The 14,541-nt window shown below is 48.6% G+C and overlaps 1 protein-coding gene across 1 annotated transcript; it reads right to left on the minus strand.

Annotated features, from left to right (window-relative positions):
• Positions 1-205: 205 nt before the first annotated feature.
• On the minus strand, positions 206-14,267 carry LOC119435992 (uncharacterized). Its single transcript, XM_037702709.2, has 2 exons — positions 14,034-14,267; positions 206-1,148 (listed from the first exon to the last, which is right to left on the minus strand). The coding sequence occupies exons 1-2, from the start codon at positions 14,132-14,134 to the stop codon at positions 764-766; spliced, it is 486 nt and encodes a 161-aa protein (XP_037558637.1). The 5' UTR covers positions 14,135-14,267; the 3' UTR covers positions 206-763.
• Between the last annotated feature and the right edge of the window lie 274 nt (positions 14,268-14,541).

Below are 14,541 nucleotides of genomic sequence, written 5' to 3' on the forward strand. Positions count from 1 at the left end.
CAGTGTCTCAATCTTACTGCAGCACGCAAGAAGTGACAGAAGCCTCAGACAACACGCATAAATTATACCGAAAATAACTTTCAGATGCAGGCGTTTAATACGCGAACCCAATTGGTCGCACGTATGAAGCGTCTGCATTATCAGCATAATGAGCGCTAATGGGCGCATTCCATCGTTCGTCAAACTGCCCAAGGAGGCACGGACGGAGATTGAGCCAAATCTTTATAGAGCTTTAGTGCGCAGACCTAGGCTCTACAACCACTACTTTCGGCTGTTCGCCTGGACAGTGATTTTTGGATTGCATTGGTCTCCGAGAGAGCGGCTGAGAACCTTTATTTAACACCAGATCCGACACTCATTTTGCAAAAATGCTATAGCACACCGCCACCGTATCCTACAGTCATAAGTCCCTTCAACAAGGCCTTACACCAGGCGCAATACTTCCCTACAAAGTGTTTCAGTTTCCTGAGGAAGAGTGCATAGTTTTTATTGGAACGCACACACAGCAAAAATTTATCTCCTACAAATCGCACGCATACACGAACGGTTCTCGTTCACTGTTGTACACGTCACACTGTGTGATGAAGTGACGTGAGTCTCCGAATGATGACGTTGTCTCATTCATCCCATGCGAACAGTGCACAAAGAACTGACGGGCGCCGTAACGTTCCCGACCTTCTTTTATTCCGCACCGTTCCTTTGAAATCGTTCACGTGGAAAGAAAAGTAGAGAATTTGTGACGCGAAGGCAGCCTAGAAGTATTCTAAGGCTGGTGGTGCCTGCGGCCCTGTGAGATGGTTTCCTGAGGAGGCGGCCGCCGGTGTATGAGCTCGGAAGACTTGAGAAGGCCGAGCATGGCGTCGGAGCGGTTGGCCAGCTTGGCCGTCTGCGTGGTGACGAGCTGCGATAGGTTCTCCAGCTCGACCGTGTTGCGGTTGCTGATGTCGATGATGGCCTGCTGGGCGCGCAGGATTCGCTCCTGGGTGTCGCTGGTGGCCACTTCGGTGTCGACGTCCGGACCCCCCGTGCGGCCACCCTGGCTGCACTTGTTGGAGGAGGCGCTCAGCTTGTTCATCAGGCCTTCGAGAATAGTCAGCTTAGTCTCCAGCCGGAGGCCCAGCAGCTTCAGGTCCAACAGGTCTTGGGATCTGCGTGCGAATATGTTCTAGTGTCAGACACAGTGCACCATGATTTGTTACGACGCTGATGACCGCGTGGTCCGTGTGGTTGCACGGGATGCGGTGGCTATAGGAAGCAATCACATCCAACTGCTGAGACAAGGTCGGGGGTCCACTTCCAGGCGGCGGGCCCCGAATTCTAAAGGAGGCAGAAGGCAAAAAAACGCCCGTGTCTTGTTTAGCACAACTTAGGTGGAAGTTGAAGAAACCCAGAAGATCGAAATTAATTCAGCGCCTTCCACAGTTCACAATTATACCGGGTGTTCTTTATGGACCATACAGAATTAAAAAAAAAAAATCGCCTGTGGCCGATATTATAATTCTAGTAGTTGAGTTGGATTACTCAAAGAGGCGGACGTTACTTGAACGTGAAACCGAAATGCATAGGTCACTAAATAACAAACATTAAGATTAAGATTGTTAATTATTTGTTTAATGTACATATAGCAATTTACGAATTACAGCCGCTGAGTTCGCAAGGCGTATCCACTTGGAACAAATTTTCAGGATGACACCACTTTCGAGATATTCGTTCCCAAAGTGCGCGAGATGGGCGTCCCAGTTACTTTGGTGCTTCAATGCATAAAACGGCGGTTTTAAAAAGAACAAGTCGAACAATAGTGCATTTCTGCCGCAAGTTTTACGGCGCAAATCTTGAAACCCGCGTGATCCTTAGAATTCGTTCCAAGTGGATATGCCTAGCAATCTCACTCGCTACATATCCGTAAATTACAATATCTGCCGCAACGTAATTAATGAAAACAATAATTAGTGATTTTTGTTAATTCATAGAACGGAAGCATGGGCTGGTTGGTTTACACCGAGCATGGTCTTAAGTAGCGCTAACTCGACAAAACACAAGAACGAAGAAGGGAGAGACACACCAAGCGCTGTGTGTGTCTCCCTTCTTCGTTCTTGTGTTTCGTCAAGTTAGCGCCACTTAAGACCATGCTTAGTGATTCTTGTTAATTAGTCGATTATGTATTTCGAGTTCTCGTGCGAGTAATGTCCACCGCGTCGAATAATCCAGCTCAAGGACAACAATTACGCTATCTGCCAAAGGCGATTAAAAAAAATCTGCCTGGTCTTAAAAAACAACAACAACAAAGAAACACTCGTATAGGAGCAAGCACCTTTGGGACCCTCAACCCCATCAATTGACCAAGATAAGCACATATACTGTTCTGCCATAGCTATCCGACAAAGGTCTACGCTTGTAAGTGCATGCACTCATCCTTTTTTATGTTAGAGCGTTTCAGTCTGAACTACCTACGGTGCATTTTTTCCCACTTCAGTAAAGAATAGCCTGAAAGACTCTATGTCCTCTATCGGACTTGTTCAGTGTCCGCCTTTCGGCAAGCATGCTTTTCATATAGGAAATATCCGTTTCCTCTGCCGTTTAATGAAAGCCATCCAGCTGATTGTCATAGTTTCACAAACGGAGCCATGAGTAAATATCAAGCTCTGTAGGAAGTACCAGCTGTCACCAGCTTGACAATGACCAGTTCAACGGCTTCGTCTTTGAATGACATGATCAATAGCCAAAGAATAGGGTGGACGTCTGTGTTGACCCAAAGAGTGCATAACCATCACTAAGCCGCATATTTAGCAAACTTGTAACACCATCATTGCAAAACTGTCCGGGTGTCAAAGGAAATGGTGCAAACTGACCATGATTCAAGTCGAAGAAAATAACATGAATAAAAATAGTCACAGTCAATTGCTAGATCGGTAAAGATCGCACATAGAGAAGACGTAGAACCACTCTAAGTTCTACAAAATCAGGCGTCAGTATGTTACGCTCTCCTTGCACGAGCCGCGGCCATGAAACTTTTTTACATGCGGAGTACGCGCCCATAGGAAAGCGTATTCACAAAAAACTCATACGCTAGTATGGTTCTTCAGAGAAAATTGACGCGCACACAGAGACCCGTACGCCCAAAAAGATCTTACGCTAGTATTGTTCTTATAAGAAAATTTCCGCTCCAATTCTGAGTCTGGACATATTATTAGAGAAGCGGCCAGCCAATGGTAAAGAGCACTTACGAACAAAAAGCTTTTGGAATTCGGCCCGAGGGCCGAATTCTGCTTTTCCCTCCAGTGCGCGACTCTCTTTGCGCCGCTGTACGGTCGCAGGGATGACGCCAGGGCTGTTGCTGATCCTGATAAAGGGAACTACAGACATTTCTATTGGGGGTAGAGGCCGCTCTCACAAGAAAATATCCCGAGATCCTGGCCGAGGAACTTATGTAAGGACAACGCCACTAAAGTGCTATATGCTGTGCGTCTTGTGGCTGTGTCGATGAACATTTCACTGCGTTTATGTGCACACTTTTTGCCCTTCTTACTCGTACATTTCGACCCTTTCTTCTTCCGATTAGGCTGAATTGCCACCCACATAAAACAGTGTTAGCACACTCTTCCTCCCCACGTTTAGGGTAGCCAAACGGGCGCGAACATTGTTGACACTCCTGTCTTTCCTTATTTCTTTCCTACGGAGCCTGAGCGCTGATATAGTCAACGCTGGAGTGTTTTGAGCCTTCTCGAGCATACACTCGAAAGTGCACTAGAATCAGTAACTGTGCATGATTTTCGGACCTATAAGAAGCGCGTGTTTTGATTTTTTTTTATTCTGCAAGGTAGCGTAAACAGTGAAAAATTGTAAACACGGCACACCTTCTTTACCATATTTTGGCCACTCCTACTATATAGATCCAAACCTCTTTTGCATAGAACGTTTGGCTACACTGCAACTCTTCACTGTTCAGCTACAACTCTTCAGCTACTCAACCATAAGCATATCTACGACTGCAGCGTTCGGGACCGAGGGCATCGGCATGCAGTGCATAGGCTTAGCTGGCGGCAGCAGCATCAGCTGAGGCACAGCGCTCGATTAGCGCTTAAAAGGGTCAATCGCGTGCACGGGCCCCACGCGCTCGTCAGTTGCGTGCCGGGACTCTGTCCGTTTGTTTCCAGGTGCTCGATTTTTATTTTCATCGGGCGTCGTAAAACACGCCAGGTTTTCGTCCACGCGGAGGAAGCTATATGGCTCTGCGATGGCGTGCGCGGCCGGGCCGTCACTCGAGGCACGCAGGTGATCGTCAAAACAGGCCTGCAAGTGGCTCCGTACGCACTTGTTTCCAAAGCAATGTCCACGTGATTTAATATTAGCGGAGATATGCGACCAGGCAGAGCCATGTGCGTCTGTGTCGGTAATTCTTTGGCCGAGTGTTATTTCTGTTTTCATATCGACTAATCGTTGATGAACTGAACATCAAATAAATTAACTGAATATTTAAATTAATCACCTACTGAGCAAAGTGTCAGATAGAAGGTTGTAGAGCACGTCGAGAAACGCCCATATAAGACATTTCCGACGTGCGAGATTTTGGTAGAACTTCGCTAATTTATTTTTGCTTGTTTTTCTGTATGCCAGAAAGGCACATCTTGATGCATCGCGCAACAGTTTATTTTTAAAGTGGTATTTAATTCATTTATAGGGTTTTACTTCAAATGCTGACAATGTGATCAACCCCCACGTGGTTGATCGACTGCAGTGCCGATCAATTACCTTCTGGATGATCTGCCGATCTGTGGACCTGCGGCAGGTCAATCACCTCGTGGTTGATCGACGCCGTCCGTCAACCTCAGGGTGGTTAATCGGCGGCGTAGGTGGTTTGCGGATTTCTCGTGTTTTGGTTCAATAATTTAAAGCCTCCTACTTTAGTCCTTATTGTTCAATTGCGCCGCCCGATCGCATTGCAGTGCTGCAGCAAATAAGATGTGTAACATTCTGAGATAATTCATCTTATCACGGGATAATCAGTACTAGATAAAATAAATGACAACGCCTATACGTGTGCACAAATCTGGGTAACTCTGGTGCAGCAATTCTCACCGTGGGTCTTCGGTATCCTAAGCGAGGTTAAACTGAACATCGTCATTTAACGGATTTGTCCTTACTTATCGGTACTATACGGAGTTTGATATATGATAAGTGAGCTCAAATGCTGTTAAGACAAGAAGCAGCTGCTAGCTACCCCATCATCCCCATGTTGACTGAACCATCGCATCGTCGGAAGCGCTAATGTGCCCGAGTTCCATCTGTTTGCATAAAACTGGATATATACTGCCACTGAAACGACGGCGGGATCACCTTTCCGCGAGCTCGGTGGCACCGAACAGGGGATGCCGCTATAGCGGGAGCCAGTCAATCCCGCGACGCAGCTCAGCTGTTGCCCTCCCCGGCGTTAGAGGAGGCAACGGATGACGCGAATGCGCGCTCGAGGATAACTAACGATGCAGGAGAAAACGCACAGCAAAGAACGCAAATTTCCTCCAGACAAGGAACGCTGTTCAAGTATCCGACGAGTTTGGCGGTTATTACGCAGTCAATGAAAAGTCGCATTCCACGCGCTCGATGCGGAGATGCGCTGAATGGGTTCCCTTGAAACGCTTGAGGGGCGCGCCTGGCGCGTTTTCCTCGTCCGCCGTAACCTTGGTCATCGGCGACGCGATCGGGCGATTCTCGGTAGCGCGCCCCTTTCTCGATCGTGTCGCAAGCCTTGTGGGAACAGAGGCAACACGCGGCCCAACGTCACGCCTGCGCGCGCGTCCGAAATCAACATGGTGTTCGACATGAGATGTGATCATTTTCGCTCTCATTCAAAGCTGCTGACAAACGCTGTCGGCTTTGTTTTCGTAACGCAATGATGTGGCTACTTACGGAATAAGACACAAAGACTGCCATTCAAGATGAAGGTGGGAACGCCATTGCGGGCCGTTCCCACGTACCTTTGCTGCAAGACATACACTATAACATATACATTGTGTCGCGCCAGAGAACCAAGGCTGAATGCAAACAAGTTGGCAAAAAAAAAAAAAAAATGTAAGAGCGCAAGCAGGCGCCGGCCCGCAGTGGGTATGAACACTGCAGATTGGCGCCAGCGATGCCATCTATCTGTTCACCGTCACGATGTTGATTGGTGTTCGTTATTACGAGCCATATACTTGCGTAAGAATGCAAGTTTAGCCCCTGGGGTCGAATTCGTTTCATTCGAAAAAACTCAAAGTTCTTTTTTTTTAAGTTAAAGAACTCTGTCCTGGACATGGCTTACTCGTACGTTTTGTTCGCTATCCCGATTGGTCAGCGCCTGTACGAACAGCGTACAAACTACATTATGAATTTTGGTTCTGGGCCCGAGTTTCATAAAGTTTTTTTTTCTTTCTTAAGAACTGTATACCATCGGGGGCAGGTCATCTTCATTTTATATTCATATGTCCGCGGTCACGATTGCGGGGCGTCAGTTCTTACGAGTGGCTCTAGCGTACAAACAGTTCTGTGACTAGAAGCCCTTGGGCCGAATTCTCAGCGCTTTTCTTTTGTAAAAAAATATCTGCCACTGGCTGATCGCCTTCGCTAAGGATAAGTGCAACATCACGGCTGGTTGACACCAGCTATTACGAATAGTTCTATTGTACGTATTTATTAATGAATACGGGCCATGGGGGTGAAATCACAGAATGTTCCGTTTGTAGGACCTCTTTGTCACTGGCCGGCCAAATTCGCCAATAATATGTCCAACATCGCTATTGACTGTCACCTACACTAACGAACAGCTCTAGCGTAAGAATATTTATGTGAATGCAAGCCGAGTTGTGCCATCAAATATGTTTTCTTCCCTTTTGTTACGGGAGCAAGGCTACTTGAAATGACGGGAAATCGCTATACATGTCGGCACAACGTATTACACATACAAAAAAAAAAAAGAAACGAAAAAAGAAGAAGTAAAACCCAGCAGATCATTGCCGGATTCTTCTTTTTCTTCGTTTTTTTTTTTGAAATATAATGTACCTGCCGCTTGATGTGGCTCTTGCCGCAAGAGGAGAAATCACTCAGTAGCCTATTCCATTAAAAAAATAAAATTAAAAATTAACAGCGCGGCATTTCTCCCTCACAGGTCAGTCTTTTTAGGCATACAATTTCTTCCGAGTGCAAAAGTGATGCGAGCTGGCCATAATAGACATAAATGAACTGAACACGAACCTAGAAAAAATGTCACAGTTTCGCCCTAAGGGCGAAGCAATGAATGCGATAGCAACACAGCAATGTCATACGAAGTAAGGTGAGCGGCTTTGGTAGCAATATGAATTGTAGTAAACATGAGCTGATTAGGTAAGCAGGTGTGCTGCGGCGTAAGTAGACCGACATGAAGAGAGACTCGATGACCACGAGAAGGCGTGTGTGAAACGGTGGTGTTGATGAGAAGCGCTGCCCGTGGGCAGCGCGTGCGAAGGGACACACCTGTAACGCTACACTGCCGATCCGGGCAGCATTGCATGTGTAGCGTGCTTTGGAAAATGTGGCCCGACTATTACTAACTGTGGTGTGAGCGCGCACAAACAACACGCTGTTTTCGTCCGTGTCGTGGAGTGGTGCGCCGAAAATCGTATTGTCTATAACTCGTGAATATTTTGAAGTTCGTGCACTGTCTATTGAACTACATGCGAAGCAGCACTTTGTCTCTTCTTGAGAAAATTGTGTGAAATTTAAAATGTGGAGTGTGAAGACACAAGGAAGTCATGTGCAAGCCATAAGTGAACGATACACATTAAACGCGCAAGTCATTGATGGACTGCCACATGTTCTTGGTCAATAGTACCTATAGTTCCAACCGTTCCAAGGAGATTACGAACTTAAGTGAAGCGATATGTAGCTCAAACTGGGCACGCTAAGTGACTGATAAGTTCGCCTTCTCTGTCATCTTGCGTGCCCCGTATACGCTCGCTACACGTATGTACGTACACCGCGTAATGTCTCATCGCGTAATCGGGCAACTTTCTTTTTGCAGTCGCATGGTTGCAAGTACACACAGCGTTAGACTCTCTCCGCATAGCATAGACAAAATGCCGAGTCGAATAGATCACACTGAATGACTGCAGACAACGACTGTCAAAACGCTGGCAGCAAGCGCATATATACGCCGCAGCAGCGGGCGAAGGTACGTGCGGTCTATCGCTTCAACGGAAACTGAGCGGCGAATGCACGGCGCAGAAAGGTCAGAGCCGTGTGGAGATAAGAGACGGTGCGGACGAGCGACGAGCGCGGTTGTTGGCAGCGTAGAGGTGCCCCCCCCCCCCCCCCCGCGCGCGCGCTCCCTCCGGCGCTGGCTTCCCGCTTCCTTGCTTGTGCGTGGGAGAGATAAGAGACTGTGCGGACGAGCGACGAGCGCGGTTGTTGGAAGAGAAGTGCCCCCCCCCCCCCCTGCTCCCTCCGGCGCTGGCTTTCCGCTTCCTTGCTTGCGCGTGGGAGATAGCGCGCGTCCCCGCACGCTTCCGCTCGGGCATACGGCGCGCGGCGAAGATTTTATCTATAGGGAACCTCACGGCGACGGCGACGGCGACGGCAGAAATCCGGTAGAAGTGTCCATATAATTGCTATCGCAATAAAAGAAAAAGCGAACCTCCTTATAGAGACGTACGCTCCTTCTTTTTGCTTTCCGGCTCGTGAAAAAAAAATGCGACTGCCTTCGAATTCCTCAAAAGACAGCTGGCATTGTCTCAAACATGTCTTTACAAGTGAAACTGAACAAGAAAAGTCAGGGAAACGGTGTTTACGAAATGGCGAATTTGTTGCGCGCGTGGAATTGCATCGTTATCGAGTTCCCTGCGTGTAAGACACAGTTTTTGCAGGCTAGCTAACAATAAATGCGGGTTGCTGCACCAAATCTGCAAATCGAGGTAATAGTGACGCCGAAGTAGGAGTAACTACAGAGTGGTCACCCAAGGTTTTCCTAAATTGAACTGAAATATTAGTAGGTGGCCGTTCTGCGCATGTCAAACCCGCCGGAATGCGACCGCCGCGGCCGGTATCCGGTGCCCGAAATTCGCTAATCAGCAGAACGCATTAACCAGGAAGATACCGCGGCGGCTTTTGGGCTAGATCGTGGATGTGGTACGCAAAATTGTTTCCAACCCCACTTAAGCGTGTTTTCGCAGACATCGTATGGCATAAGCAGTGGGTTCAAGTGCAGATGTTTGACGCTGTCGACCGTCTCGCTTTCGTTTGTGGCAATACTTCTCTGCCCGCGTCATGCAACTAAATTTAATAGCTTGTTGCGGAAACAGGAACTAAAGATAACTTTTCTTAGTGATCTTTAATGATAGCAAGAAGAAACAGCTGGCTGACAGCTACCATCAGAAAAGGTACAACACATGCCTGCTCTAAAGAAAGAACGGAAAGAACAAGGAGATAAAAATAAGGACAAAATTATAAAAAAAGACAAGGTATAGTCCTCAGAATTTCAGACACAACTGGAAACATGGAGTCTGCAATGCTTTCAGAAGTATATTTACTTTGAAAAACGTCAAAAGGGTATTTACGAGCTTGGTCACAAACAACATGGGAGCTTATCGCAATGACTCATTGTAATTTCTATAAGTATAGTGAATATAAGTGCCAATAGGCCAACACCGCATGCGAACATAGCTATGCAACGAGAGCATACGTGTGAGGTCGGGAAGTGTTGACGTGCGAAATAGCAGAAGATTTTGTTCGAAACTTGGTGTGCGACTCGGAACTGTTTGACGGGCACCAACGACGAAGCTGTGCAGTTGAGGGCGGTATCTCTCCTGGATATTTTCGAGTGTTGGAGCGTTGAGGATGCATAAGGAGATATCACATGCTTCGGCGTCATATTTCTTTGTACATGGAGGGCGCTGTCGATTTCTGACAAAGGCGTGCATCTTCTTTGTGGGAAGAACAAAGGCACACTTACACTTTTGTATAGAACGAATGACTGTGACAAATGCCACGGCGTCAGGAACTCCATAAGCATCTGTACAAATTTCACGCACGAAGTTTACCATTATGTACGGAAGCAGTTTTTAACAGGTCCGTTTGAGTGCCCGTTTGAGTGCAGCAAACGGTGTGAGCAAAGCGTGCTACTACAGAATAAGTGCCGTAGTTAATCAACGCGGCGAAAAATGTGTGACGTAAAACAAGACACTGGGGGCCACATACTGCTTGTTTTGCGTCTCATCTCCCACGCTACGACATCTCGCCAATGCCTAACAGCTTCAAACGGTACGCACAGTGCGATGTTCAGAGACGGCGATGAGAAGGATCTCGGGTTTGATCCTCTGACGGGCCAAATTTTTCTACCTCTGCGAACGTTGGTATTCGAGCACAGGGAAATGGATCACAATGTAGCACTATGCTATACAGTCGGGTGGATGACATCCCCCCCCGCCTCTTTATGCCTCCACCTTGGCTATTTGCGCATCACTTATATGCATAAGGTGTAGCTATAGCGTACGGGAGCGGGTATCGAAGACCGGGAGCACCTGACATTCTTAGCGTGATCCACCGCGGCGCCCAACACACAGCGAGGCGCGGCCAAAGCGCAGTGCGTACTCACAATGCCGACTCCCTGACAATGAGCGCCAGCGTGACGAGCGCGCTGGCACTTTATTGAGTCAATTGAAGGAAAGAGCGCCCATGGGACGGGGCTCGTCGCCGCCGGAATACGCACCCGGCGTCCTTGCGTGTTGCCCCCGCGCCGAGAGCGGCGCCTCAGGGAAAGTGGAAAGCCCGCTAGGCTGGCCTTTCCGAGCGCCCATCGACTCAATGCCGCCTCGGATGGATGCGATGGCGATAAACACTGTCAATTTGTGCTCAATACGTGGCCTCTGCTTTGCCGTCGCGAACGCGCGCACACGTACGCACGCGGCCAGAAAGCCTCGGCTTCGGTTCTCCGCGGCGTGCAGACGCGAAGGAATTGCGTTTACCCTCGCCACTTCTTCTTTTGAACTTGCACGACAAGTTAGTAACTGCGCTTGAAGCTATGTTTAGACGATGCCCATAACGGTCGTTCTTGCGCAACCGAGATATACTTGTTATGGCACGGCGCCTGACGCTTCCCGACAGACTAGAGGCATAGATGTTTTATACCGACGATTGCAGAAGCGCGTCTCCTGACGATCAGCGCTTCGATGACAGTGTTGAAGTAGTGTTCATTGCCTCTGTAGAATTTATCAATGCAAAATAAACGAAACCAAACTTCCAGAAAGGCGAGCGAATATCGTATGTTCCACAGAGAATCGGTGCTGTAGATTCCCGAGCCAAGAGCAGCGCCAGGATAGTGCGCGCGTTCAGGAGAGGAAACGAGTGAGATTTGGTCTCACGGCGCGGGCAACCGTTAGGTTCGGACAGACATCTAACTTACGCTTAGCCAGTACTGTACCGCACAGGTACCCCGAGCAGCGCATCGCTTGAGCCCTGTAGGCAATCATAGCCACGTATAAGCGCCCTCGAGATATCCCTCGACGGACGGCCCAGGCAAAGCTTTTCGGCAACCACGAATATTTAGAATGTTATTAACACCGGTATGAGAGATCAAAAAATTTATGTATAACCCGCGCCGGCCTTGTTTTGGAGGTCTTCGTGAAGCCAGTAAATCGTTTACACGGACAGCATATAGAAAGACGCACTAATTACGTGTTGTCCGTTTTAGTATTAGCTGCGCTAGGCGTAAAACAAAGGCCGCCTCTATTTGCAATTGATTCATTTTCAGTGCACAGACCGTGCTGTGAATGTCCTCTGTGTGCAGAGCAGGCAACACGCTTTCCCAAATAAATTGCTTAGGTGCCCCCCTTTCACAGGCACCATTAAATTTGCCGTATGGTGAACGGATGAGCTGCATTGGGTAACATTGGACTCCCCCTGGATTTTCTTTGACCTGCACTGGATTGTGCATTCCATTTCACGCGAAAACTCTCGCATAGTGGACGACGAAGCTGCTTCACACAGTCAACGACCGCAATCGTCCAGCATTGCAGCACACGAGTCGCGAACGTCCTCTGAACAAGTGCGTGTTCTCGAATGTGTGAATTAAAAAAAAGAAAAGAAGGAAAGAAAGACAAAACAACGCCATCGGTGAATTGATTTCGCAGAACGCTTGCGTATACAGGTGACCAAGATACTCCCATTGAGAAACGATTCCGTCGCATTTGACGCGTTAATGCCACAACCGCTAAAATGTGAGATTGTGGAGGTCTTGATGAAGTGAGGTATAGCCCGTCTGGTTAGTTAGTTACGGACAGCGATAGACTTCCAATGTGAAATACGACAACATACAAGGAGAGAAAGGCACATTATGGTGTGTGTGTGTGCGTGGATCTACTCAGTTTGCCGTATTATTTCGCGCTGTAACCCCTCATTTATCCGCAAACAATATATCGCGAGATGAGAGAGACGCTATAGCTCGGAGATGCACTTTGAGGTCTTTCACTTGGCGCTTTTCCTTATGCATTGATATCGTGACATACGGCCGTCTTTCGGCGTATCTGCCGCGGAAACACGGTTGCCAAACTTTGAACCGAGCCCGCACCCACGAGTTCAGCGGCTGAAATGACTGAGCTCGTAAATGAGCGGCCGCTATGGGCTGCGCTGCGCTCGGTGTGAACGAACCGACCAATGAAGTTATTTTGAACAAGCACGCAGGATATGTTTGAAAATTTAGGCGACGCATCAAAAGGGAACAGTCAAAGCTTCACTGCTTCGGATGGATGTATAAGATCTATAGTCGTCCGCAGAAGTGCACAATGTTTGAATGGTTGGCGAGCGAGCAGACCTGCGTTTTAGAGAATCAACTTAGCAAGGAGCTTTAGAACTTGGGGACCCAAAGTTAGGGTACGCTACCGTCCAGGCGTACAAAAGAACGCTAAAAACGTGCGAACGAGTTTGGGCTTTTGAGTATGCAAAGCCGCTTGGGGGCGCAATTTCTAAGACTTTCTATTTGCGAAACATGAGGTCCTTGTCACCAGCAATTTTGTGAAGGTGTGGTACAGCGGCGCAAAGGTGAGCCCTGAAATGTTTAATACTTAGATAAATAACGATATAACCAGCAGGAAAACGGGACCCGAATTCACAAAAACTTCTTACGCTAGAATTTTTCGAAAGAAAGGATTTTAGCCAATCCGGATGCCAGACATATCATTAGAGAAGGCGGCGAGCCAATGGCAAGGCGAGCTCACGAAAGAAAAGCTTTGTCAATATGGCCCCAGGGCTCGTATTGACAGAAAAGGAGCCGAATTCACGAAACTTTTCGTTCGTAAGTGCTCCCTGCCATTGGCTGGGGGCCTTGACTAATCATATGTCGAGCTTCAGGATTAGTTAGCATTTTATCTTAAGAACAATTTTAGCGTAAGAGATTTTTGTGAATATGGGCCCAGTTCGTTAGCTAAAGCAGCTCTCAAGAACAAGCACCAGCCAATCACAAAAGCACGCATAACCATAACGACGGCTACTAGCCAATGGCCAACAGTTCTTACGAACAAAAACCTGTGTACAATTCTACCTCCCCCCCTCCCCCCCCCCCAAAAAAAAAATTATTCGTAAGAACGGCTCGTGATTGGCCGGACGCTATCGTAAAATATATGCTCGCTATCACGATTGGCCAGTGGCTGTCCTTATAAGCCGGTTTAGCGCACAAATTGCTTCGTGAATACTGGTTCAAAAAGCGTTTCAGAAGAGCGACATTCTATGCTGCGGACGCAGATGCATGATCTAAAATTTAGCGATATTATTGAACAGACATGGCGTAGCACGCCCTCCCCCCTTTTATCCTTGCTCTCTACTGCTTCAAGTGTTGGTCTCGTATGGCTGCGCAGAGACCCGACCAGAAATATGGTGATGACGCTTGCGTGGTTACAGTTCGAAACTGGCTGCAGCATTCATTGAAACGTCCGCTCGCATTCCTGTGTATGTGTGGTCACGAGTGGTTCACTTGAAATTTCACACGATCGCAGGTCCCGAGACACGACATAGTATAAGGAATAAGATAGAGCGCTCACAGCTGATGGTCATCGATGGCGTACGCCTCCCGGACAAGCCCAACGGCCACCACAAAGCAGGCGGCTAGGCACCAGTGCATCGTCCGCGGTACAACAGTCATGCCGGTCGACTCGGTGAGGGTTCTCGGGGACGGCTTCTCGCTTCTCGAGCGCGTATACAACAGCACCTGAAGGCGGCTGCCGGGCGTTCTGCGCAGATCGGCTCGCGTCTCCTGGCCGAAGGGGGATACGCGGGCGGTGAGGGGGGGGGGGGGGGGGGGGGGGGCAGGCGAGATTTAATCGACGGCCGAGGCGCCTCACCCGCCACCCCGCAGCGAGCAGGGGGGAGGGGTTTCCCCCTTGCGGCGACGTCCTTGGGACGGCGCTCTGTTGGCGCTCACTGTGAGAGGACTGGCCGAACCACTTTCCTTTCTCTTCGTGCCACAATCGGTAGCGATGATGCGCGAAGCGGCGACGACGCCGGCGGCTCCCGCTGGAAAGCCACGGTCTGACCGGGCCAGCACAGGCA

The sequence above is a fragment of the Dermacentor silvarum genome, chromosome 1 (genome assembly GCF_013339745.2).
Source record: "Dermacentor silvarum isolate Dsil-2018 chromosome 1, BIME_Dsil_1.4, whole genome shotgun sequence".
NCBI lineage: Eukaryota > Metazoa > Arthropoda > Arachnida > Ixodida > Ixodidae > Dermacentor > Dermacentor silvarum.